Source organism: Rhamphochromis sp. 'chilingali' (assembly GCF_963969265.1).
Source record: "Rhamphochromis sp. 'chilingali' genome assembly, chromosome: 15".
Taxonomy (NCBI): domain Eukaryota; kingdom Metazoa; phylum Chordata; class Actinopteri; order Cichliformes; family Cichlidae; genus Rhamphochromis; species Rhamphochromis sp. 'chilingali'.
The window spans coordinates 17514204-17538378 of NC_137942.1; the positions used below are offsets into that span (position 1 = coordinate 17514204).

The following is a 24175-nucleotide window of genomic DNA, read 5'->3' on the forward strand; positions in this document are numbered from 1 at the left end:
TGTGAAAAAAAAAATTTCATTAGACAATCACAAATGTTAAAATGAGTGATTAAAGGCAAAAGCTGTCTGCTGTGAAGTCCTGCAGACGTATCACACTGCAGTGAATCTCAAACATCCGAGACACAATCTGCAGTTTTGATTGGTGGATGTTTCAGCAGCAGCACAAATCCCTGACCTTCCAGCACTGATCACAGGATGTTCCTGCATTTAAAAAAAAGACCTTTGTCACATATAGGCCATTTTAATCTGCTCTGAACTGAGTATATTTGAAAGAATTTTTTAGTCTATAATCCCAAAATAGATGCGCACACACACACAAAAGTATTTTTGCTCTAAACTTCAAAAGGCTACTCAACGTGGGATGTTGAAAATGTAATACAGCAGTGTGTATTACTTCTTCATCCCCCAGCTTAAACTGGGGCTGGCTCTAAACCCTGTGCAGCAAGAACACTGATCCGTCTGTAGTTTGAGAAAAATAAATCCTCAACTGACAGCTTGATTAAACGGTCATGGAAAGCAGAACTGTTCTGGTTCTTGAAGGGAGTGGCACTCGCTGCAGTGGGAAATCCTGCTTTTTTCTGCACTGAATAACACGGAAGGTCATAATCGGATAGTTGATATTTTCAGCTTTACAGTTTACACCTGTGCTTACACAATGAACATTAACATTAACATTATATTATACTACACAGCCACTCTCACAACACATTTCTAAGTTCCCTGAAACTTGTTTCACAGTTCTGTATTCAGTCCTGTAAAAAAAAAAAACCTTTAAGTACACTGAAGGATTTAGTAGCTTCTAGAACCAGCTTTAGCAACAATAAGTGACTATCAGTCTCTCTCACATTGCTGTGGAGGAATTTTCACCCCACTCTTCTTTACAGCGTTGCTTCAGTTTAAGTGATGTTTGCGATCATTCGTTGCTCATGTTGAAAAGCTGACTAGGTCATTCTGCCACCCCTGAGATCATTGATCTGTTACATGGACCGAGCTTTAGCCAACAAACAGACTGCTTGCATTCGTCTCTAGAGCACTTTGGCATACAGGGGAGTTCATGGTGGAGTTGGTGACAGGTCCTGTACACCAACAGCAGGGATGAGGTATTTTTGCTGATTTGCTTTGTTTAGTTTTTGCCAAATGTGGCACTGTGCATTTTGACATCTTAACCTACTCGAGGCCTTAAGATTACCCGTGCAGCCTGCCCTGAGCCTCATACACCAACTCGTGTTCAGTCCAATTAAACGTGTTAATCTCCTGCATGATTATCAACTGAAAACAGAACGAGCCACAAACCTTTATTAGAAGTCATTTGCATTTATTTTCATATTAAACAGTGTAATTATAAACATTTTAATCACACTAAGCATGATCAATATGAAGTAAAAATATTTTTTTTTAATTCTACAAGTTTAAAGGACAGAATGACTTCACGTCTGCTTGTTTGTCTTAATTTAACTGCTTGTAGCTGATGACTGTGATATGTTCCTCTGATTCAACTCAGTTTAAGTTACAAAATGAAACCTCATACCTAGAACTCAATTACATAATTTCCCATCATTTACAGACAAAAAGAAAAATTAACATTTATATACACATCAGTACAGTTCAACATTAAGTTACATTTCTCAAATGTGCAAGATTAAGCAAATGTATACTGTAGTGAAATAAAAGAAGATTTCCTTAAATAGATGTTCAAGTTTAACTGAAGCACAGGCTGCTGGTTTTTAAACAGAGGATAACATTGTCTGGGATACAGTGTCGTCTGTATGGGGCAGGTGAGACGGACATGTAGCTATTACGGGTGAAGTACAGCTTCTCATCTCATCATCAGCGACAAAATATTCAAGGAAAGGAAAGCCTTAACTGTATACCCTACAGTTTCAAATAAGAGATTTTAAAGCTGTACATAAAAATGTGAGGAAAGGTCTGTCTTCATCTATAACCATTTGCATTGCGCTTCTATACAGAAAGTGATCGCGACGAATGCACATCCCTGTACGTACGGCCCCGCAAATGATAAGACTCAGAGGCAGAAGCTGAACAGAAAGGGTCATTTAAGATGGAAATGCAATCTGAAATAGTGAAGTTTGACACAAAGCTGAAAAAAGAAAAAGGCAAACAACTCCGCCCACAACGCTCGGGTTTATAAAAGCAGCAGCATTGAGTTTCTTGTCGTTGTTGTCGTTGTTCTAGTAGTAAGTTGCTGTGAAAGCTTAAAGTCCCTGCACACGCTCGTCAGCTTGTCCTACAAACTCTGATTCAAACCAATTTATGAAATTCATTGCACATTTGATTACAAACAGCTCATGACATTTTCTTCATCCTTACATTTAAAAATAGCTTCTTTTTTTTTTTTTTTTTTTAAACATCATACCACTAAACTTTTTGTAGCGATCATCAATCGAGGGGTGCAGCCTCTTTGTCTTTCAGCGTCATCAGGCACTGGAATGAGACCCAGTGACAAAGTAATCGAGACAACCATCAAAGCGACTTCCTGCACATTCGCAAGGATAAAATAAAGCTTTACAAAAGAAAAGCAACAACAACTTGTTTTAAGTTATTCATCACAACTGTCTTACAGCTGGGTCGCCTCTTTAACGACTGATATGACAATCCCACAATTCTTACCGACATTTCTCCAAACTTCGACTACGCTTACTATACATGTTCCTTTAAAACATAAAGGACAATACAGTGTGTCGCCTCTGTAGTGTAGTGTTCCAGTCATCCTATGCATGGATTGCACCTACAGCAGTTACAACCCGTTAATTCAAATGCTGCTACAGAAAGACAACACACATGGCTTCCTCTCCAAAAAGGAGACTGTGATTAAACTTAACAGGAAGTTTTTAAAATAAAAGGCAATCACGGAAATAATCACATGACATGAAGGAGCAAAGTGAACAAATTAAGCTGTCAGTTTTAGGTGTGTGTGAAATCAAAGAGCTTATTCTTGTTTGGCTGTGGTGATACGTTTACCAGCCCAGTGGGTTGATTTTCTTTAATTAAATAATTTTTTTTTTTTTTTTTGGTGAAGCAAAAGTCCTAGAAAAGGAGTGCACTTACACACAACAAAAAGAAGCAGCCAAACACCTGGAATGCGCATGATGAGGCATTAAAGCAAACATTTAGAAGCTACGTCAGTTAGTTTGTTTTCCCTCCCCAAAACATTTTAATTGCACTGAACTAAAAATCATACAAACACGCACGCACACACACAGATGGAGCTGGAGAGGTGATGTGGCTCAGACTGGGACTGGGCCTCGTCCGTCTTATTTGCCTAATGTCCATTTACAGCCTTTTGTTCTCATGGCCACGCCGCTGAGAATAGTTCTGCCTGAGAGAAGCATCTGCAGTTTGTCCCCACAAACTGCATCGTCTGTTGTCCTTATTCGGCTGTTCTCCCAAAAAAAAAAAAAAAAAAAAGAGAGTAGCTTCATTCCACAGTAGTGTGAAGATAAACGGTCCCTTCATTTAGCACCCTAGTCTTTCTCCCCGTCCTCGCTGCTTCCTGGTGTGAACAAAGACAAGTTTAGTCATCTGGTAAAACCCCTGAAAACACAACCATTTTATTGTTCATGTAAACTCTGATGACAGTGGTGGACATCAAATTAAACATAATCTTAATATATTCAGACACTTGCATACATATAATAAAATTAGGAACGCAATGGAATCAGATTGGTTAGCTTAACTTAGAACCAAGACTGCAATTCAAGAATAGCTGGGCTCAGTAAGAATGCACACCTCCTAAGTTTGTGAATTTGATGCATACACATGGCACACTGTAGCTGTACAGTGTAGTGGTTTACAAATGGGTCTAATATGTGAAAGATCAGGAGAAGACTCAGGTTTGAGTGAGGAAGGTTTCATTAAAGTTTTGTATTTACTGCACAGACATGGACATTTTCTTCCTAAAATACTGAGCTATCCATTCAAGACTGTATACCAGTTTGGCCTGCTCTACTTGCCTCCTTGTTCAATATCAGAGTCGGTAAGATGGGTAAGGGAAAAGCTGGCAATGCTGGCCGGTGAGATGGAAAAACGGGAGTAGCTTGAAGAGCCGGTCCAGCTGGTATCTAGCATGGACCCCACTGCAGGGGCCGGAGAGGAAAACGACGCTGCAGATGAGGACCTTGCCTTGGATACCGTGTCTTTACCCGTCTTGGACAGGAAGGCGGGTGCGGGTGAGGAGAAGTCATCATCCCACTCAAAACCACCACCTGTAAAGATTTAGTCAGTGAATCAAGACATATGCTTTGTGCAAATAGAGGCTTTTATTGCTGACTTGTGGCATTACCTTCTTCATCTGTTGAGCTCTCAGAGTTGGCAAAGCGGTTCAGGTAGCTGGCAGCAGGCGTGGAACTGCTGAACTGTGGTACCCGACTGTTTGAATCCAAGGAGTGGTCACCCAGTTCCTTGGTGGGCGTCTCCTAAATAAGATTTAATTCAGTTAACACATATTACCAGTTGCCCCCGCAAACTAAGAAAATGAAGATCACAGACTAAAATTTTACCTGGTCAAACAGGTAGACAGTGACATCATCAAAGAAAGACACGGCTCTTTTGGAGTTATCCGCACCAAACCTTGCAGGAAACGTGAAAGATGATGCTCCGATGTTCAGAGATGTGGGTTTTAACAAGCTCTTCAGGTTCTTCGCCCTGCTGTCGTCCGAGATAACAACTGGCACCGGGTGCACGGTTTCATCCTCGCTTTCTGAGCTAGAGCTGTGCAGCTGGTACGCGCGCATGTCGTCATCCGAGTCGTCGCTGTTCTCGTCCTCCTCGTCTGCATCTACGCCATCTTCTTGCCCATCTAAGCCCGACCCATCCCGCCTCCCCAGGTAACGCCCCTCCACATCCGGCTCCTTTATTTTATGACCATCACTGGTGTCGGTTCTGGTGAGTTTAGCGTGAACTACACTCTCTGTTGCTGGCTTAGCTGGGGCAATAGAAGGAAGTATTGAGGTTTCTGGGCCTTCAGAGGGGTCCAGGTGATCAGTAAATGCAGTGTCCTTGAAAACCTCTGGTTTAATTCCATCTTCATTGGAGCTGCTGGTAGACTCGACCACCTGGTTTTCACCATTTTCTGTGATACCTGAATCTGCTACTGAACCCATCTCCTTAACATCCTTGGCTTGTGATTCAGCAGGTAGAGAAAATAAAGAGTCAATATCTTTTTCCTTGTAAGACTCCAGTGCAGGAGCTCCAGAAGCCTCGGGAACCTCATCAGTGGAGTTCCTCAGCCACGTGTCTTCAACAGAACCACCTGCAGTTATTTCTTCAGACTTCTTTTCAGGTTCTGATTCATTGTCAGAAAAGTATGCAGAGTCTCTGTAATTACTTCCCATAATTGGTTCCTCAGCAGGACCTTCATTATCTGGCTGATCTTCCTCACTGGGATCTTCACTGCGAGTATCTAGCACACCCTCTACTTCGGAGATTATGATTTTCGGCGGAACCAGATTTGCCGCAGTTGTGAGCTCTTCTGTCTCCTCTTCTTCTTTGGTAACACTCAAGCCATTTTTTACAGGAGAGGAATCTTGGACATTTGGCTGAGAGTTCCACTCAGGAGACTCCAGGTTCTCAGTCTCATAACCACTATCTGATATCCTGTATGGAGGTTGGAGTTTGTGTTGAGCAATTTGAGCATTCAGTTCATCTCCTTGCTCTCCAAGCCTGTGTATGTCAAATGAGTCTAATGAGTCTGGTGTTTCAGCAAAGTTCTCTACAGTTGGAACAGTGGTGGACATACTGTCTTCCAATAAACTGTCCTGGCTGATCTGGTCCAAAGATGGACCCGACACCAGAAGAGAAGCTCTATCATGAGGATGCCCATTGGTATCCATAAATGATTCTTCATGATCAGACAGAGTGGTTTCCATTTGTATATCTGCATCCTCAATTAGCTCGCTCAACAAATCATTACTTGTTAGGTCTTCACTGTGTCCATTATCTGAAGGTAATACTTGAGCTGGCAGAGGTTCAGGCATTTTACTTTCTATGGGCTGAGTGTCATCCTTTGAGGTTCCAAGGTCATCTTCAAGGCTGGGAATTTTGGCATCTGTGCACAAAGAATCTGTATTGGCACTGTCAGATATTGCAGTGGTGTGGTCATCAGTGTGACTGATGAGAACCTCAAACCTCTCTGAGGTAGAATCAAAACCAGAGTCTACACCTCTGTTTGAGGATTGCAACAGACCAAGGTCTTCTGTGGAAGAACTATTTCTAGCTGGCAGCTGGTTGCTTGTGTCATCTTCTGTGACCACTGTAATGGAAGGCACCAGTGTCTCATTTTCTAGAGACTGACAAAACTCCCCCAAACTGTTACTTGGAGAGTCTAGAAGTTCGTGTCTTGAGGATGTGCTACTTGCTGCCGATTTAAAATAAGTGTCTGCTGTGTTTAAGCTGCCTAACGAGTCAAGCTTATCCCAAGAATTCATTTTGAATGCTTCCTCTGGTTCGTGGGCTAAACCAGGTAAAAGAAAATTTGGTTGTGGGCTTAAGAAACTAGCACCCTCCTTCATTAGGGTTTGATCTTTAAGAAACATAAAATTATCTGCTAGTTTTTCAGTACTCAAAAGACTTTTTCCATTCATGTTTTCATCCTTTGCTTCCACAGAATTCACCACCTTAGTGGGTTCCCCTAAAAAAGCATCCCCATAGCTTCCATCTCTATTCACTGCTTCACCCTCTAAAGTTCCCCCTTCAAGGAAAGGGTTTCCGCTGCGGTCTGGAAGCTCCATAAAATTCTGCCTCCAGGAAGGCGAGTCTTCTTGTTTTGACCCGTCTTCTGTAAAAATGTTGGTGTGGTACGGACTGTCATTTTCAAGAGATGACCAGATGTGGCTGTCTGGTAAATATGAATCCTTTGAGTCAATACTTTGGTGGAAAAAGTCAGCATCTGTGCTTGACTCATCTAGCCGCACATCTTGGAGCACAACAAAATCTTGCCCGCTTGAACCAAAGCCCATATCTGGTTCTCTATTCCCGTCCTCCCCAACAGTGCTCTCCCCTTGCTCTTCTAGTTGGATATAATATTCATTCCCATTAGATGGCTTTTGAGCATCAAACACCGGTAAGATCCCAGGAAATCCTGGAGTGTTCCCACTTTCTCCTCCTGCTGCGCTAGTTGAAGGATCAGGGAAATGAGCCTGAATATCTTCACTGGAAACAGGAAAGAACATGCTGTGGTAGTTTAGTGTTGTGTCTACGCCTGAACGTCCATGGTTACCATCATAGTGGTCATGCTTAGCCGCTTCCCAAACATACTCAAAGCTGAGACCTTTGCTTGTTTCAGTCACAGTCAGAATTTCATCTATTTCTTGTCTCAGGGCATCATCAGCAAACTGTTCCAAGATTGGGAAGGAGGAATGGCTAACAGTGGTCTGCCGCATAGTGGGGTTAGGCTTCAGTGCATCCCAGCGTTGCTCGAAATCTTCTTCTATGTCCTTCTGGCCTTGCATACGCAGATAGATGAGGAGACGGTGTACTTCCTCTGCTGTGGCCCGCTTGTCTGGAGACAGCCAACAGAACTGCAAAATTTCATACCTACAGTTACAGAAAAAAATAAAAAAAATTAGACACTTTATATTGCTAACAGCCTAATAATTTTAGCAATGTCATTAGTTTTAAATTTAACAATTTTAATGCAAGCTGCTTAAATAGCCATCTTCCGGGGACTCACCATCTATCAGAGTAGGGAAGTTCCAGTTGTGGCTTGAACAGCTTGACTTGCTGCTCCTTGATCACATGGTTGAGAACTTCTCGGTCAGACAGATGTGGGTACGGCTGAGCAGCATTCTCAAAGAGCTCCCATAATGTGACCCCCAATGCCCTACGGACAATTGAGGATTAAAAAAAAAAAAAAAGTTGTACTAGAAGGATAAGCAATGCATATGTGCCACAGGTATCTGCTTTGAAACTAGATGAATTTTCTATATGACTCCACAACACAGCCAAGTTTACACAGAAATGGATCATAAAGTGCTTGTATTTTATTACATATACCAGCATCAGCATTATTTTTGTCAGTAAGGTACCAGACAATGTAACTTCAGTAACTTTACACAGTCAACTGTTGTCTATAGGTAGTTATTTACCAGTTTCACACAAAATTGGTAAATAGATTTTGTAGCGCTGTGTTGAGTTGCTAAAGTAGCTAAAGACAACTTAATCTCACAGTGAAAGCTTATCATGTTTGGACTGTGCTTCACAAATCCCTACACAAAACGTGCACTGCTTATGTGTCCAGAGTAAAAGATATGTTCTGCTACACACGATCCATACATTCACCAGACACTTGCTAGTACCTGGTTTGACCCCCTTTTGCCCTCAGAACTGTGTGATGCTACCATGCAGATTTGTCGGCTGCACATCCATGATGCAAAACGGATGGAGATGATCAACAACAATACTGAGGTAGGCTGCAGCCTTTAAACAATACTTGGTTGGCACACAAAGTATTCCAAAAATATCGTTGACACCATTACACCACCTTGATCTTTGATACAAGCCAGGATGGATGCAGAGACATTTACACCAGATTCATGCAGTGTGGTCTTGTGCCGCTGTAGTCCTGCTTCAAAGTTCAATGTGTTGTGTATTCCGAAAGGCTCAACTGAATACCTCTGTTGTCATGAGTGGTTATTTAAATTATTGTTGCCTTCCAATATTTTCTCTTTTTTTTAGAACATTCTCTGTAAACACTTGAGAAGACTGTGTGGGAAAATCAGCAGTTTCCAAAATACTCAGAGCAGGACATCTGGGACCAACGAACATGTTCAAGGTCACTTTCTTCCCGATTCTGATGCTCGGTTTGAACTTGATGAAACAACAAGTTGTCTTGACCATGTCTACATGACTAAATGCATTGTGCTGTTGCCATGTGATTGGCTGATTAGATAACTGCCTTAAATAGTACCTAATAAAGTGGTTGGAAATTGTATTTGCTGTAGATTCAGTGTAGCTGTGGGATTACATAATAAATACTAACTTTCTCTTTACCTCAGGAAACGTTTAGAATGTCAACATAGTTGTATTCAGTGGCAAATTAGGTACTTGGATAATATGGTAAATGGTAAATGGCCTGCATTTGTATAGCGCTTTTCTAGTCCCTAAGGACCCCAAAGCGCTTCACACTACATTCAGTCATTCACCCATTCACACACACATTCACACACCGGCGATGGCAAGCTACATTGTAGCCAAAGCTGCCCTGGGGCGCACTGACAGAGGTGAGGCTGCCGGACACTGGCGCCACCGGGCCCTCTGACCACCACCAGTAGGCAAACACGGGGTTAGTATCTTGCCCAAGGATATTTGGCATGCAGTCAGGAGGCAGCCTGGGATCGAACCACCGACCTTCTGATTAGTGGCTGACCTGCTCTGCCACCTGAGCTACAGCCACCCATAATAGACTTAGTTTTTAATGTAACCTTTATTCAATAAAGAAAATATAACTTATATAACTACTAAATATAACTAAAATATAATTACAAGTCATTTGTAAGATTGTCCTGACTAAAACAGGCAGTAGTAACTGTGAAGTCATGGAGGGGCTCAAAAAGAATACTGTGAGGAGAGATGTACAGTTGGTGAACTGTCAGGATTGTTGTTTTAATCTGCTGAACATTAGCAAAACTGTAAGTAATCATTTACTATGATACTTTACTTTGTTGTATTCCAAAAATAAATCATGTTCCAATTACATGTATGTATATTTGAGCTATTGTGGATTTGGCTCTACTTAGAATACCTGTTATAACACATTAATACAGTTTCTCTTCTCTAATGACAGCAAGTGAGCCTGGATGTGTGAGTCAGTTTTTGAAATGCCCTCTAGTGTCAGTGCAGGGCTGAAATCTGGTACATACCACACATTGCTTGGCTTGGTCTGTTCCATAGTAATTACGCCACCATGGCGCTCGCCTACCAGCTCAGGGGCCAACCAACGAAGGGGTGCATACACATCATCCTCTGTGATGATGTAATCTTCCTATGGTAGCACAATTTAAAAACAATCTGTTACACAATTTTTAAATTTTTTTCCAAGAAATACTGCAGAAATATGACCTAAATAAAACGTTTATTAGCTCTCATTGAGGTGGTTCACTCTTGCACTGCCTCCCTCTTTCTTTACAGAAATAGATCTAGTGGGTGACCTTATATCATGAGTATTAAATTCAGACAGCCAAACTGACAGATCAGCAGTATTAAAGGAATGCAGCAGACAGAGCTTCCTCACATATGCAGCATGTCATGTTATATGAGAGGACAGTATTAATTCTTCAGTGAAATATATCGTTGATCAAAGGAAACATGTACAGCCTCTGATAAAGTCTGTTTATTTTCAGTCTGTTCATTTGCAACTGGTTGCACAAGCACTGACTTCAGCCAAAAAACATGGCCAGACTTAAACATAAATAAAACTGACTTGCATTTAAACAGTGCTTGCCTACTTACTAACTACTCAAATCACTTCATGCGTATTCATCCATTCATATAATGCTTTATTCTTTGCACTTTTAACACTTTTATGCATCTCACTTAAGGTTTCTCCTTACTTTATATCTGCAGGGTCCAATGCCATAGTCTCCCACTTTGACTGTGAGGTCTGCAGTCAGGTAGCAGTTCCTCAGTGCTAGATCACTACAGGAGCATAAACACAGATATGAGCATTACATTTTGAGTGGTGAAGACATTCAAGACAAATTCACAACTGCTACAGCATTCACAGATTTGGAAGAAAGACCGAGGCCATCACTAATGAAATTATTTAGCTTATTCGGTTTTGTTTAGCCTATGCTGGCATTATCATTTAGAAGTATAAAAAAGGAGTGTGCAAAACAATCAACAAGAATCAAGTGAGGAAAGTTTGGCAAGGATCACAAAACACTTAAAACATTTAGAGGAAATTAGAACAGGGTCTTTCTTATTTTTTCTGTCTTTCACACTGCAACAAGCTGTGGGGACTATTCCTGACTGTGCATCCAACAGCAGGATATGATTTCTGGAGGGAACCACAGGCTGTGCAGACTTTTTGTTAGTCTGCCAGGGGAGGGCGTCACAAGCTCTTGAGACTCAGTCTGCTCATTAAACAGCCATATGGTAGTTCATCCACACTGACTGAAGAGGCAGGCTTTGGTTTCCCTCTAGCCCTGCAGCATTCCCTGTCCACAAGCTCCAAGGCCTTTTTACCCACCCAATGACAAACCCTGCTGACACAAGTATTCTTGCATGCACATGGCCCAGCTACTGTCAGACCCACTGAAACCCCTGTAAGATAAATGGAGCTGTATTTTAAACTCTCCTGTCCCCTGTCCTCTGCTGCTGGCTGACAGCCCAACATACAGTAACACAGCAGTGAGGAAGCAAGTCCAATATCTTAACCCTACAAGGTTAATGCATGCCACAGCAGTGATCGCTTCCATACCTTACCATCCATACAGACACTTGCGCAATTTGGTATCATGGTTGCCAGCAGAAAAAGCAACATAACTAATATGTCTTTGTATTGAACTGTCATTGTTAACACAGAAAGAATAATATAATCTAGTAACCTAATCTAGTCAATAAATGCAGAGTCCAAGAACAACTGACAAAGATCTTTTATAGAAAATACATGAAAATAACTTTGCTCCCCACTCTCAAAAAAACCCCCAAAATATCAGATACAATGTAAATGCAGCAGCAAATAAAACCTGCAGTCAAAGATAGCACTGTAACTGTTCAGGCAAAGGGTATTTGATCCTTTAGGATGCTTCGACTAACACAGGAGGAAAACATAGCATAACACGCCGCGGATTACAGGAAAATAAACAGTGCAAGCTGTTAGATAGAAACCCTACCTACCTTACTATACAATATAAAGCATTTTAAGATGATCACTCCTGTGATTTGGCACTGGATTAGATTACATTTTTCCTCTTTTATATTATGAAAAGGTGATCTTATTAAACATTAACACAATCATTAACACATTAACACTTTTGTAGTAGAATAATACAATCAAAATCCTGGTAAACCCTAATGAAAAAGCACAAAAATGTCTTATAATGGCTTAAACACCCCTGTCCACGTCTTCCTATTGGGAATCTATTCATGGCACACAGAATAAATTACATACTGTACTGCAACGGGTCCAATTTCACCCTTGCATTACGAAGCTGAGGTTTCAGCTTTGGATACGGCGTGTACAGCACATGGTATTGCTACATAACCATCCTCTCTGTCATTTCTGCCAGCATGTGTCTGTGTGCAGTGTTGTTCAGTTGGTGGTACTTTTTTTTTTTTTTTTAATTTATATTCTGTGGTTAAAAGTGCCACAGAAACATTTTTACGATTGCAGAATAAATTAGTTCACATGAGAACAGGCTTGTAAAACTCTAGTTGAGTAGTAACAAGGATTAAAACACAACGCCCAATATGAGGCTATCCACTTACACGCAAAAAGCAGAATCATCATATCCCTTTGGCAGCGGACAGCTGATACTGTGGCAATGCATGGGAGCTGTGTAATTGGAACCCCCTGAGCTTATTCTGAGCAGGCAAAATAGAGCTGATGAGCTGAGCATCGTATGTTCCCCAAGTTCCCAACACCCCTTGTACCCCCCTGCTGGCTGGCAGCCAGATGTCCAGTACAGACTGGGGTGAAAATGAAACGCAGCCTTCTCTGCTGTGCACACCATTTTTGGACACCACTGGTACTCCTTAGAGTGGCTGGGCAGTCAGCACAAAAGTAAAACTATTAGTTTACCCTTGTCTTTATAATAATATTATGGAATGCTAATGACTAAGTACTCGCCAAGAGATACTTGGTGGTACGCACCTAGTAAAATGTATCTATAGGACAAACATTAAAACGAATAAGAGCACATACTTGGTGTGATTTTAGTATATTGGGATTTCAGAATAAACATGTTAGTCAAGTACATTCATTAAATAAAAATCACCAACATTTCTACTTATATTTTTTAACATTAAAATACAACTGGAGCACACAATTTGATTATACAGTCAATACAATCTTTTCTGTCTAGTTGTCAGTGACCACTAGACAGAAAAGCATTTCCCGAAACACCAGCTGTATTGAGTGGAAGGAAAAGCACAACGTTTAGCTTAGTGGATCAAAACTGAGAGGTAGCTAAAAGTGTTGCAGCTCTGAAGTGCTACCTGTGCAGGAAGTTGTGTTTGTGAAGGTGAGTGACACCAGCAGCAATTTCACAGGCCATCCTCTGCAGCTGCAGCAACTCAGCATTTCTGAACATCCAGTCCTGCTGAGAAAGATAGCCCCGCAAATCCCCCTGCAGAGGCACACACAGATAAACACATTCGCTCATTAGTATCAGGAATAAACATTCAACAAATGCAGCAGAACCTCGTATGTATTCTAGCAATGGGAAGAATTTATCAAGTGGCAATAATTAAATGCAATGTGGAGACATCGCCACACAGGGGCAGCAAAGTCCCCTTCTTCTTCCTGACTTCTCAGCACTTCTCACTGCTGACATGTGAGAAAAATAAATAAGGGTAAGGCGGTTTAATGAGTATTGCTGTGTCACAGGTATATGGGTACAAAAGAATCCAGTTCAGACCAGCGAAATAAATTTGCCTGATGGGGTTCAGACTAGGGCTGGGCCATATTATACCGTTCACGGTAATACCGGTATAATGTTAGGCAACGATAGGAAAATGAAATATCGCGATAGAATGGGAGTAAAACGCGCGTGCGCAGTGCCTTTGTTTTCATACGCACATGGCCGATTGTTGAGTGAAACAGATGAACCAGAATTGGTTTGTAAAAATGGTGCAACTTCCGTGATGTGGAACTGGTTTGGTGTTTGTCCATCAGATACACAACAAAGCACATTTTTTTTGCAGAACATGCAAGCGGCCGTTGTTATTGTCATATTTGTCGGACTAAGATGCTCTTAAATCTGGGAGTAATCAGGGTCCTAAACTCCGTATACTTCAGGTCAAACAACACTGCAGCATCACTTAGAGTTAAAAACTGTCTAAATTCTTTCATCTTTAATAAAACGATCAGCATTGCTGCTTTACCAGGTGTAACTATGAAGTTTAACTTCCAGGCATCCATGAAAACAAAAGTTATTACATTTAACGGAGTTAGAAGTTAGCAGGAAGCTAGCGGAAGTTAGCTCGCTAGTTTCGCTAGTTACCTAAGCATGATATTGCATGTTCTGACTGAGAGATTTCTGAAAAAAAATCAAACGTACAGCTCTGCTATCACTTCCAACATAAATGAAGACGGGAAACTAAACAGCAGTGACGTTTGTAGGGTTACTGAAGTTGGGCTAGCTGGTATATAATGATGTGCTACGTGATCGCTAGCGACACAGCTATGTTAGCATAACATAAACAGTGAAGCTGGAGGACGAACACTAACACTTTTCCACTTATAAAAGTTAACGTGAAGGTTCTTCATGGTTAGAAACAAATGCAATCGCATGGCAGGATGCTGTAAACGGACCAAACTTCAGTCAGGAGAACAACTGAGATAATCCATCCACAATACGAGGTTAGTCATTAATATACTGCAGCAACATGGGAATAGAGCAGCTGCCAGAGAATTCAACATTAATGAATCAATGGTACAGAAGTGGAGGAAGCAAGAAGAATGAGTTTAATAAAGTTTGATTTATCTGACTGCTTTGTTTCGCTTAATGTGCCTTATAATCCCGTGCACCTTATGGTCCGAAAAATGCGTACTGCACACTGCAGTTTAATGTTGCAAAGCACCTCTTTTTAACTTCAGTGGATATTATACATGGTTATGCTCAGGATATGTCAGCCCATTTCTACTGGAAATGCCTTTTGGTTAAACTGTCAGCAAGGAATTTGCATTTGCACTGTTATATTTTTATAAAGCTTTAATGTACATAAAAACCAGCTTCTTGTTTAAGTGAAAATAAATGGAAGGTTGTCTTTTTGTGCTAGTAATGTTGTGGAGTTGTATTTTGTCTCGCATCAATTATATCGTCGGTTATATCGTTATCGCAAATTTTCAAATATATATCGTGATAAATATTTTTGGCCATATCGCCCTGCTCTAGTTCAGACTGAAGTCCCCTCTAAACAATAAACACAGACATGAACTTGATAGAGGACACAAAATGCTGTAAGTTATCAGAGTGACAGTCCTGCAGGGGTCTCTGTGATGGAGCTGGATCTCAGATGAGTGCAGTTTCAAAACACAGTCAACAGGGAGTTGCTGTGAACACTTTAACCAAAACTTTTCAGACTGTTCAGCAACTAAATACTGCACTGTATACTAGAGCTTTGCTAACCATTAACTAGATGATGAACTATGTGAGCAAAGGTTTTTCTGAATGAACCCTGTTACAAACATCTTTTAGCAAAGGTGGCCATCAAAGAGTAACAGCATGATTAGAGCCTGACTAATTTATTGCCAGGACAATCTTAGTGGCTAATTTTAGCCACTTCCCAATCTATTGGTATTTATAACTGCCGATAACTGAAAGTTTTAAAAGCGAAGACAAGTCAGGCAAAAAAAAAAAAAACAATTAACCTTCAACCATTCACAAGGGGCAATCTGCAATTTTCTTATTTTTGAACTGTATTGTTATAGAATTTTAGTAAAGACCAAGGATTGTTAGTTTACTCAGTTCTCATTAAGTTTCACAGCAAAAAGTCATGAAGTAGTGATTCTGACAAATCAAACTGTCAGGGGAATTGATGTAGATTAAACAAATGTTTCTTTTAAAAATAATGCTAGTGTATTTAGAATCCACTGATAATGCTAATAATGCTTTAATAAAAATGTCAAATCCCATGCATTTACTGAGCATGCAAGTCTGGGTGTGTGTTTACAAAGGGTTTACTTTTCCTTGAGCCATTTCAGTGCAAGCAGCTTAGATCAGTCGTCTTACGTAAGCACTATTTGTTTGCTTATTCCACACAAACACATACACATACACACACACACACAGACAGAGACAGACAGACACATAGCTCTGAGAAGGGGTGTTCACTGAAGAGCTATATTCAATATATGGTAAGTGATACTGCGTGCCTATCTTTATGTGAAGCAGGTGATTAGGTTTGGGTTCATGGGGATCCAGCGCTGTTAATGAAATGACATTCACCGTGAAAGGCCAAAACAATTAAGTCTGGTGTCTGGCCTGTTTATAACAAGGATATGTAAAGGTTCCAACACAGATTCGTGCCTAACTCAGTAATCACACGATCAAGTTAACAGTGGTGGGGAAAAGAAAAAAGCTATTTTAAGTGCTTTCTACTGCTGAATTCTGCGACTGGATATTAGAACCACAGCAGGCCAAGGATAGGCACCTTTGTTAAATCGGTTCAAGTTTAAAAAATAATTGATTTTCAATAAAAGCAGTTGTGAGAATGGGCAACAACAACATAACCTTGCTCACAGGGTGATGGTGTAACTTCTTTACAGTATTACAAAGAGAAAAAGCAATCACAGCGATTGCTGCTGTAACAGTTAAAAAAGGACAAAGGTGAATTCTGAAATCTAAAAAGAAGAACTGCCACTTGTCTGAGACCTTGAACTAGAAAAGTCTCAACAAACATCTTGGCCAATCACTAGGCAGAAAATCTACGCAGTTGAAGCTTTCACTAACACTACAGAATGTGACATTCTGCAGCCCATGTACCAGTTGCTGGATGTATTTTGATGTCTAAAATGCTTTCAGTCAGGATTACTGGCATGGGTGATACAAAACATAAAAACCGCCATCAATCAAAAGCCTGCCAGAGGGAACGTCACAGTACATTGGCTTTTTGGGATTCACCTTGTCCGCTGGGCAGCTGCAGTGTCACATTTCATGTTTCGACATGTAGCAGATGATTGACACGGCCTCAAGTAGGAAGACGCCATCAGCAAGTCATCCCTTACTTTACATGCAACACAAGCACTTCGACACTTGTTTCTTTATGAAGCAAGTGTCAGCAGCTTATTTTGCTCATCTTGCTTATCACACTGATAAGACGAGACCCGAACCGTACTTGGATAAAGGCCTCAAAACTTTTATCTAGCAAGGGATAGTGAGCATACACATCACTCAGTCGTGCTACCCTCACACATTATCGCCTTCAACAAACAGGACTTGCTCTTCATCATGCCATCCTCCCTAATAGCTTGCACGCATTCATAATAAGTCATTCACCTTGACTCACTTCCATGTCCTGTCAGAGCCATTACGAGAGTTGGCTGGGAAAAACCACAATGCCAGGTCATCTGCCAGGTCTGGGCAGCTGACAATACCCCAGTCTAGTGAGGTTACGCAATCCCTGGCAAGATAAGTTGAACTGGACACTGAGGGACATGTCAGAGAACTGGGAAGCAAGGAGAAAGTTGCTCCAAGCAGTGTTACCTTACGCCTTACCTGGGTACAAACTCTACATTTACAGACAGGCCTAACATTACTAACATTAAAATAAAAAAATTTATATAAACATTAAAATATATAATATATAATATATAAAATATATCAACTTTGAAGTTTTCTCCAACACAACTTCAAAGTCAAAGTCAAGATTTGTCCTGCTAAATAAATCAAACAGAAATGACAGGGTGGTTTATATTTTTAGACAGCACTCTTGGCTTTTTGCATTCATCAGCGTGCACCCATAGGTTTCTTTAGAAAGAGCTTAGTTTACTGCACTCAACAGCCGCTAACACACACACAAGGTGCCAGCAATAAAAATGCACAAACACAGCAACTGGGGGATCTGACACCAGAGGAGCGTAAATGGAGCCTGTTGCTTTGCTGGGCGAGGTGGGAATGTGAGAGGTCCCTAGCTTAGAGTAACTATGTAACTCGGGCCGGAGAAGGAGGAGGCAGGAGAAGAGAGCTTTCCCTCAGTCAGAACTCAACCCATCCAGAATAAATAAAGGAGAAGAGTGAATAAATCAGCTGCCATAATGTAGTCTGAGTGACTTCATTATGATTAGATCATTCATTTTCTTGACTTTGAGTGGATGGTTTGGGCTTTTTAAGTAATTATTTTTATTTTTTGGGTTTAAACCATTATCTTTACCATATTTATAAAATAAAACTGGCAACAACTTAACTTATTCAACAACATATACATATTATCTTAAGTTTAAAACATAGAAAAAAATTATCTTCAATAATCATTTGGTAAAGTAATGAGTGCATGAACTCTCCAGCTTGGTATAGTGCTGATGCTGAGCAGGTAGACAAATGTCTGCCTCATGTCTGCTGCCACTTTAGGGGGCAGCATGAAAAAAAATAGTGCACCATAATCAAAACTACTGGCTGCAGAAGAAACCGAGATCAAAGTGTACAACAAATGTCTTTATATTGTAGTAACATAAATTAATTACAACTATCCACAGCAGCCACTGTCTGTGCTTCTTTGCTGTTTAACATGTTTCCAACCAGTCAGCATTCAATCAGCCAGAGGTAATGCTCCACTGACTTGATGGAGGAGTGCACAAAATAGTGTCTCCATACCCTCTGTGTCAGGTGAATTCCCATAATTCTTTGGTATAGGCAGAGAGCTCTGCAAACAAACCCTTACAAAGCACCATACACTGGCCTTCAGCAGTTACAACAGTCATAAAAAGTGCATGCTGACGAGGTAATTAAGGTACTTTAATGAGCCATAAAATGTGTAGTTTAGGGATGTGTGCGACTAGTCGCTTACACGTCTAATAGTCACTGTTGTCACTAGTTGGTACCAGACGTAGTAGTCATTTAAGCCATTTGTTCAAATTGTAATTGATCTCCAATGCCAATAAATTATTGTGTCCTAAATGTTATACAGTCATCTGCCATCGTTGTTGAGAAATACTATAAATGTGTTAATCTAGGCCTGATCTTTATGTTAAAACTACTAGAATGAGATCATAGATACAAGCGGCGGAACTCAGCTTTCTCCAAAACGTGGATGGGCTCTCCCTTAGCGATATTGTAAGGAGTTCAGTCATTCAGGAGGGGCTCAGAGTAGAGCTCCTACACATCGAAAGAAGCCAGTTTGAGCCGGTTAGTTTAAGTGTTTTTCGTCTTTCTTATCTGTTTGGAGTATAACACAGGTTCATAGTGCATAGCGCAAAGTACCATGCATTTAAGCAGAATATGGATTTTGACAATGCCCATTAAATTAAATTTACATTAATATCTGAGTTTCTTAGTTTTAGAACAATCTGTTAGGCAACTAAGAAATTAGTTGCCAGGAATATCCCTGATATAGTTATCCAAATCACAAGTGCAATGTGTCATATCGCAGAAAAAAAGCTCAGTTTGCCAAGTTCATAATAGTGTCTCTATCTGGTCTTATCACTCCAGAGTAGGTCTGGTGACTAAAGACACACCTAGACCGGGTAGTCTCACTACTATATTTAGTAGTTGCTAAGAACCAGTTTCTTGCGAAATTTGAGCATCTCTCACATATCACAAGTTGATAAACAGTTTTTGAGTACTATCTTTTAAATACCTGTGTATGAGCTAATTCTCAAACTCCTCAATTTCCTCAATGAATACAAATTTCTAGGTGAGTGGTGGCTAAAACACCATAAGCACAGCCACTTCACAATCACTGAAAATTCTTGGACAAGGACTGTAGATGGTAGATTGACAACAGCCTAATTTAATTCCCATGTACATATGGTATTATTGACATAATACCTGTACTGGTGTATTTTAAAAAGCATATAGTTACTTACCATTTCACAGTATTCAAAAACCAGTAGGAAGGGAATTGCCTCAACACACTGTCCAAGGCAGTGGAGTATGTTTGGGTGCTGCAAAACTCTGAAAACCAAATTGACATAACAGGTCATTGATTTGATGACCATCAGGTTACCAAAAAAGTTTAAAATAAGCAAACTATACATTGCAATTACTAATGCAATAAGTAAGAGGAAAGATGCTCCGGGTGCAGTAAACAAAACAGTCTTTGATAAGTTGATGACCCTAACCATAGCCTTCTGAAAAACAATAACAGCTCTCTGCAAATGGGGTGCTCTCAAAGAGAGAAACATCAGTTTTTACCTGTATGGATCCCCTTGCTGCAGGAAGTCATTCTGCTCCTTGGCACTTGCATTAGCTTTCAACTCCTTGACCACCACTCTTGTCCCTGGGTCTGTGTAGATATCACTCAACAGGACCTGTTAATACAACAGAAAGAACACGTCACGCTAAACAAAAAGAAAACAAAGATTCATCACCACCACCCAAGTCTAGATGTTTTTTTCTAAGATTTCAAGGAGCACCACTAACTGCAGAGAAAAAGAAAAAGATTTGATTAACAGAGGAAAAGGTGTCATTTTTTTCCTTGAGAGGTAAGGATTACTTGACACAATATACTACAGTGGCTTGCAAAAGTATTCGCAATCTAATCTGACTGAGCTGGAGCTGTTTTGCAAAGAAGAATGGGCAAGAATTTCAGTCTCTAGATGTGCAAAGCTGGTAGAGACAAACCCTAAAAGACTGGCAGCTGTAATTGCAGCAAAAGGTGGTTCTACAAAGTATTGACTCAGGGGGCTGAATAATTACGCACACCCGACTTTGCAGTTATTTATTTGTAAAAAATGTTTGGAATCATGTATGATTTTCATTCCACTTCTCACGTGTACAGCACTTTGTGTTGGTCTTTCACGTGGAATTCCAATAAAATTGATGCATGTTTGTGGCTGTAATGTGACAAAATGTGGAAAAGTTCAAGGGGGCCGAATACTTTTGCAAGTCACTGTAGTCACTGGTTGTAGCGATATTGATTAATGATTGTCACTTGTGATTCAATGATTAAATCACAAGTGACAGCTTGCCATCTTGTTAAATGAATTTTTCAGATGAGTATTTAGCTCTTTGTCTTTTGTGTGGATGCAATTTTGTGAAGAAGATAATTAAAGAAAAACTATCTTACCTGGCCAAACCAGCCGTTGCCGATCTCTTGGATGTAGCTCAGACTGTGGCGCACGACCTGGAAGCCTGTTGATCCCTCTGTGACACCAAATACCCATCACTGTTATTAAGACTGCCCCAACCGACGCATCACAAGTTACATCTGAACCACTTAATAAAACAACAACTTCAAAATAGAAAACACTACAGTGAAATTAAATTGAGAAATTGTGTTGTCACATAGTTGAGTCAGAGATGGTCTTCTTAACAAACTATCTGAAATATTTAATTTTTTAACTTAACCTTTATTTATACAGGTAGTCCCATTAAGGCTCAATGTCTCATTTACAAGAGAAACCTGTTTCAGACAAACACATTGAAATTACAACAACAATAAAACTGCATTAAAATAACAAAAATTAAAAAAAAAAAAAAAACTGTCTAATGACTAGCACTAAGCACTGTATGCAGCATGTGTAGCTAACTACACCTAAACAGAAAGTACATCAACTTCTTTACATTAAGTTACTAACTAGTTTAACATACCGTGTGTGGATATGAACAACAGGGCTCTAGAGTGCGACCAATTTGGTCGCAAATGCGACCAAATTTTTCAGTGGTGCGACTAAAAAAATAAATAAAAATTTGGTTGCACCTGTGCAACCAACTGTTCGTGTAACAATAAAAAAAAAAAAAAAATCTGCAACCTTCCCTGTGGTCAACAACAGACAGACATTATGCCCCTATCGTGGACTAAACCAATCAGAGATATTAAGGGGCGGGACCTCTCTGATTGGCCGTGGTCCAGTTGAAAGTGCAGGTGGAAGTGGGAGGTGAGTAGCTTGAATAAAGCGATATCAATTCATTAAATCCTGAATTGACTTTTAAATATAACTGTGTTTTGCCAGAAATGCCAGATTCTCAGATTAAAGCTCACAAAACCATTTCAACAACAACCAAAAAGCAGATGAGAGCAGGTACACGGACTCCACACAAAGACGTAAACACAGAACGGACTCGACGCATCAGAATCAGCTTTGTCTTTCTCGGCTTTCTCGCCCGACGGCCCGTAGACGGACACGCTGTCGGAGCTTAGCGATTCTGATGAGTCGGGTCCACGCTGTGTTTACGTCTTTTTGCGCTGATTCTGAGCTGCAGGTTTTGTCTCTCTCCAACCAAAATTCACCGAGCCAGCAGCAAAAGAAGCAGCAAACTGCGCTTCACATTTGATCAATGTCGTCATGAATTTTGCTGTTTTGCTTCCACGACTATTAAAATCACACTTCATGCACAGCTAGCTCTCTCTCTATCTCTCTCTCTGTACTCCAAGAACAGTTTCCCGTCTCAAATCTCTGTTTTCTGTACTATTCATTCGCTTATTACCCACCAGTCTACCGTTGTTTACAGCGCTGTGGCTGCTGTCTTCTTTTCTTTTTCTTTTTTCACTTAAATGACCTCGGACAAGAAAGCCTATTTTTCTGTTATTCAATACTGAAGAAATTTAAACTTTATATGCAGAACATTGTAGAATATTTTTAAGGTTATCTGCTATAAAAAGCCAGACCAGGAAAATCTCCTTCATGTTTTTCTGTGTTTTATTCTCAGTTACTTTCACACAAAGGCATCTGCTGTGATGTTCACAATTCTGATGAAGTCAGTACTGATAAATGATCAGAATTATAATATTTCTGACTGTCTGAGGCTAAGTTGAATCGAATCGGGACTTTGAAAACCGGAATCAAATGGATTATAGAAATCAGTGATGATACCCAGCCCTAGTGAGCAGCCTAGGCACAACAGAAGTGGATGTAGCTGTACTAGGAAAAGAACTATTGCTAACTTTTCGTTAAGTTAAGGCCTGATCCTTCTGAAATTCATAGCCAGTGCTCTGACACGGTGTCATCAATCTTTGAATGCTGAAAAAGCACAGTGTACCCAGAAAAACACATTATATTATATAAATTATTATAAAATGTGTGTGCGCCTAACTTTTGTGCCGGTACGCCTAACTTTTTAAAGTTAGGCGTACCGGTACGCCCATGGCAAAAAAGTTAGTCTAGAGCCCTGAACAAGTATTTCATAGTCACTGTTTATGGGTACTAGGTATGACATTTTCAATAAAAAATGTGACAACTTTTTTAAGATACACCCTTCCATCCCTGTACTGTTCTCAAATTTATGTGAACTGTTGTGACACAGTGATCACATTTGCCAAAGAAATCCCATTTTTGTTTAGTTTTTTCCACAGAGAACGTTTTGGGGTACTAATATTTCTACCCTCAATATTTATTTAATGGTGGGGACCAAACAGTCTACAGGTGGATTTCCATCACCTCTGGTGTTAATAGAACATTTTTTACTACAAAGTGCAAACAAACATATTTTAATGGACAACCGTATTTCATGACATAAGCTAAGCACACAAAAGTAAGGAAATTTGTGTTTGATCATTTCTTTGTTTTAACTACCGTTGGAAGGCCTGTTTATTTCTGCTTAAATGGTGTAAAATTTGTAAATAAAATGCATTTGTGGGTTGAGCAGCAGAGTTGAGTACTGCTGTTGTGGCTGTGCATCATTCACCCACAAGCTACTGAGGCCCCCGTTTATTAGACAAATAAATTATTAACTCATTCACTGCCAGCCATTGGCAGTGAATGAGTTAAACCCATTGACTCATTCACTGCCATTGACGGCTATAGACGTCAATGGCAGTGAATGAGTTAAATTGCAAACTGTCTTGTTTCTTCAGACTTCAATCATCCAGTCCAGTAAATTAAACTAAACCAAACCAAACCAAACCAAACCATCAATAGCAGAACAAACAGTCTGGCACTGGGAGAAAAGATTTTGTAAGCTTCTCATGGGCGCAACCCATAAACTCAACTCTGCTGCTCAACCCACAAATGCATTTTCCTTGTGGCACTATTTAAGGGAAATAACCAGGCTTTCCAACACTATAAGACTTATTGCCTAAAAGCACTGTTACAACAAAGAAATCATGGAAGATACACACATTTCCTTAGTGTTTGTGCCAAGTTTATTTATACAACATGATTCTGTGAATGTGTATGTATCAGACCTGTGATGCGGGCAGGAGGTTGGAGGTGTGGCGGGCCAGGCAGGGGCACAGGAGACACAGCAAGGGTATAGACCTCAGCTGGGGACTGCATAGAAGGGGTGTCCTCTGCTGGCGGAGTGAAGTCGATCTCATCATCAAAGTGATCTTCAAACTCCTACGTCCACACAAACATATGCCATGTATAAATTTGTTGACGGCATGACAACAAAAAACC

At 40.3% G+C, this 24175-nt stretch overlaps 1 protein-coding gene across 1 annotated transcript in view; it reads right to left on the bottom strand.

Annotated features, from left to right (window-relative positions):
- Positions 1 to 1294: 1294 nt before the first annotated feature.
- The window catches only part of lmtk2 (lemur tyrosine kinase 2), a 33462-nt gene continuing 10581 nt past the window's right edge, over positions 1295 to 24175 (bottom strand). Inside the window, exons 3-14 of the mRNA XM_080904224.1 lie at positions 23962 to 24115; positions 20905 to 20981; positions 20031 to 20146; positions 19703 to 19790; positions 13174 to 13304; positions 10566 to 10650; positions 9876 to 9997; positions 7688 to 7837; positions 4518 to 7551; positions 4301 to 4433; positions 3972 to 4223; positions 1295 to 3511 (exon numbers count right to left, since the gene is read on the bottom strand). Coding sequence (XP_080760350.1) covers positions 3483 to 3511; positions 3972 to 4223; positions 4301 to 4433; positions 4518 to 7551; positions 7688 to 7837; positions 9876 to 9997; positions 10566 to 10650; positions 13174 to 13304; positions 19703 to 19790; positions 20031 to 20146; positions 20905 to 20981; positions 23962 to 24115 — 4371 coding nt within the window. The 3' untranslated portion in view covers positions 1295 to 3482. The remainder of the gene's footprint in view (positions 3512 to 3971; positions 4224 to 4300; positions 4434 to 4517; positions 7552 to 7687; positions 7838 to 9875; positions 9998 to 10565; positions 10651 to 13173; positions 13305 to 19702; positions 19791 to 20030; positions 20147 to 20904; positions 20982 to 23961; positions 24116 to 24175) is intronic.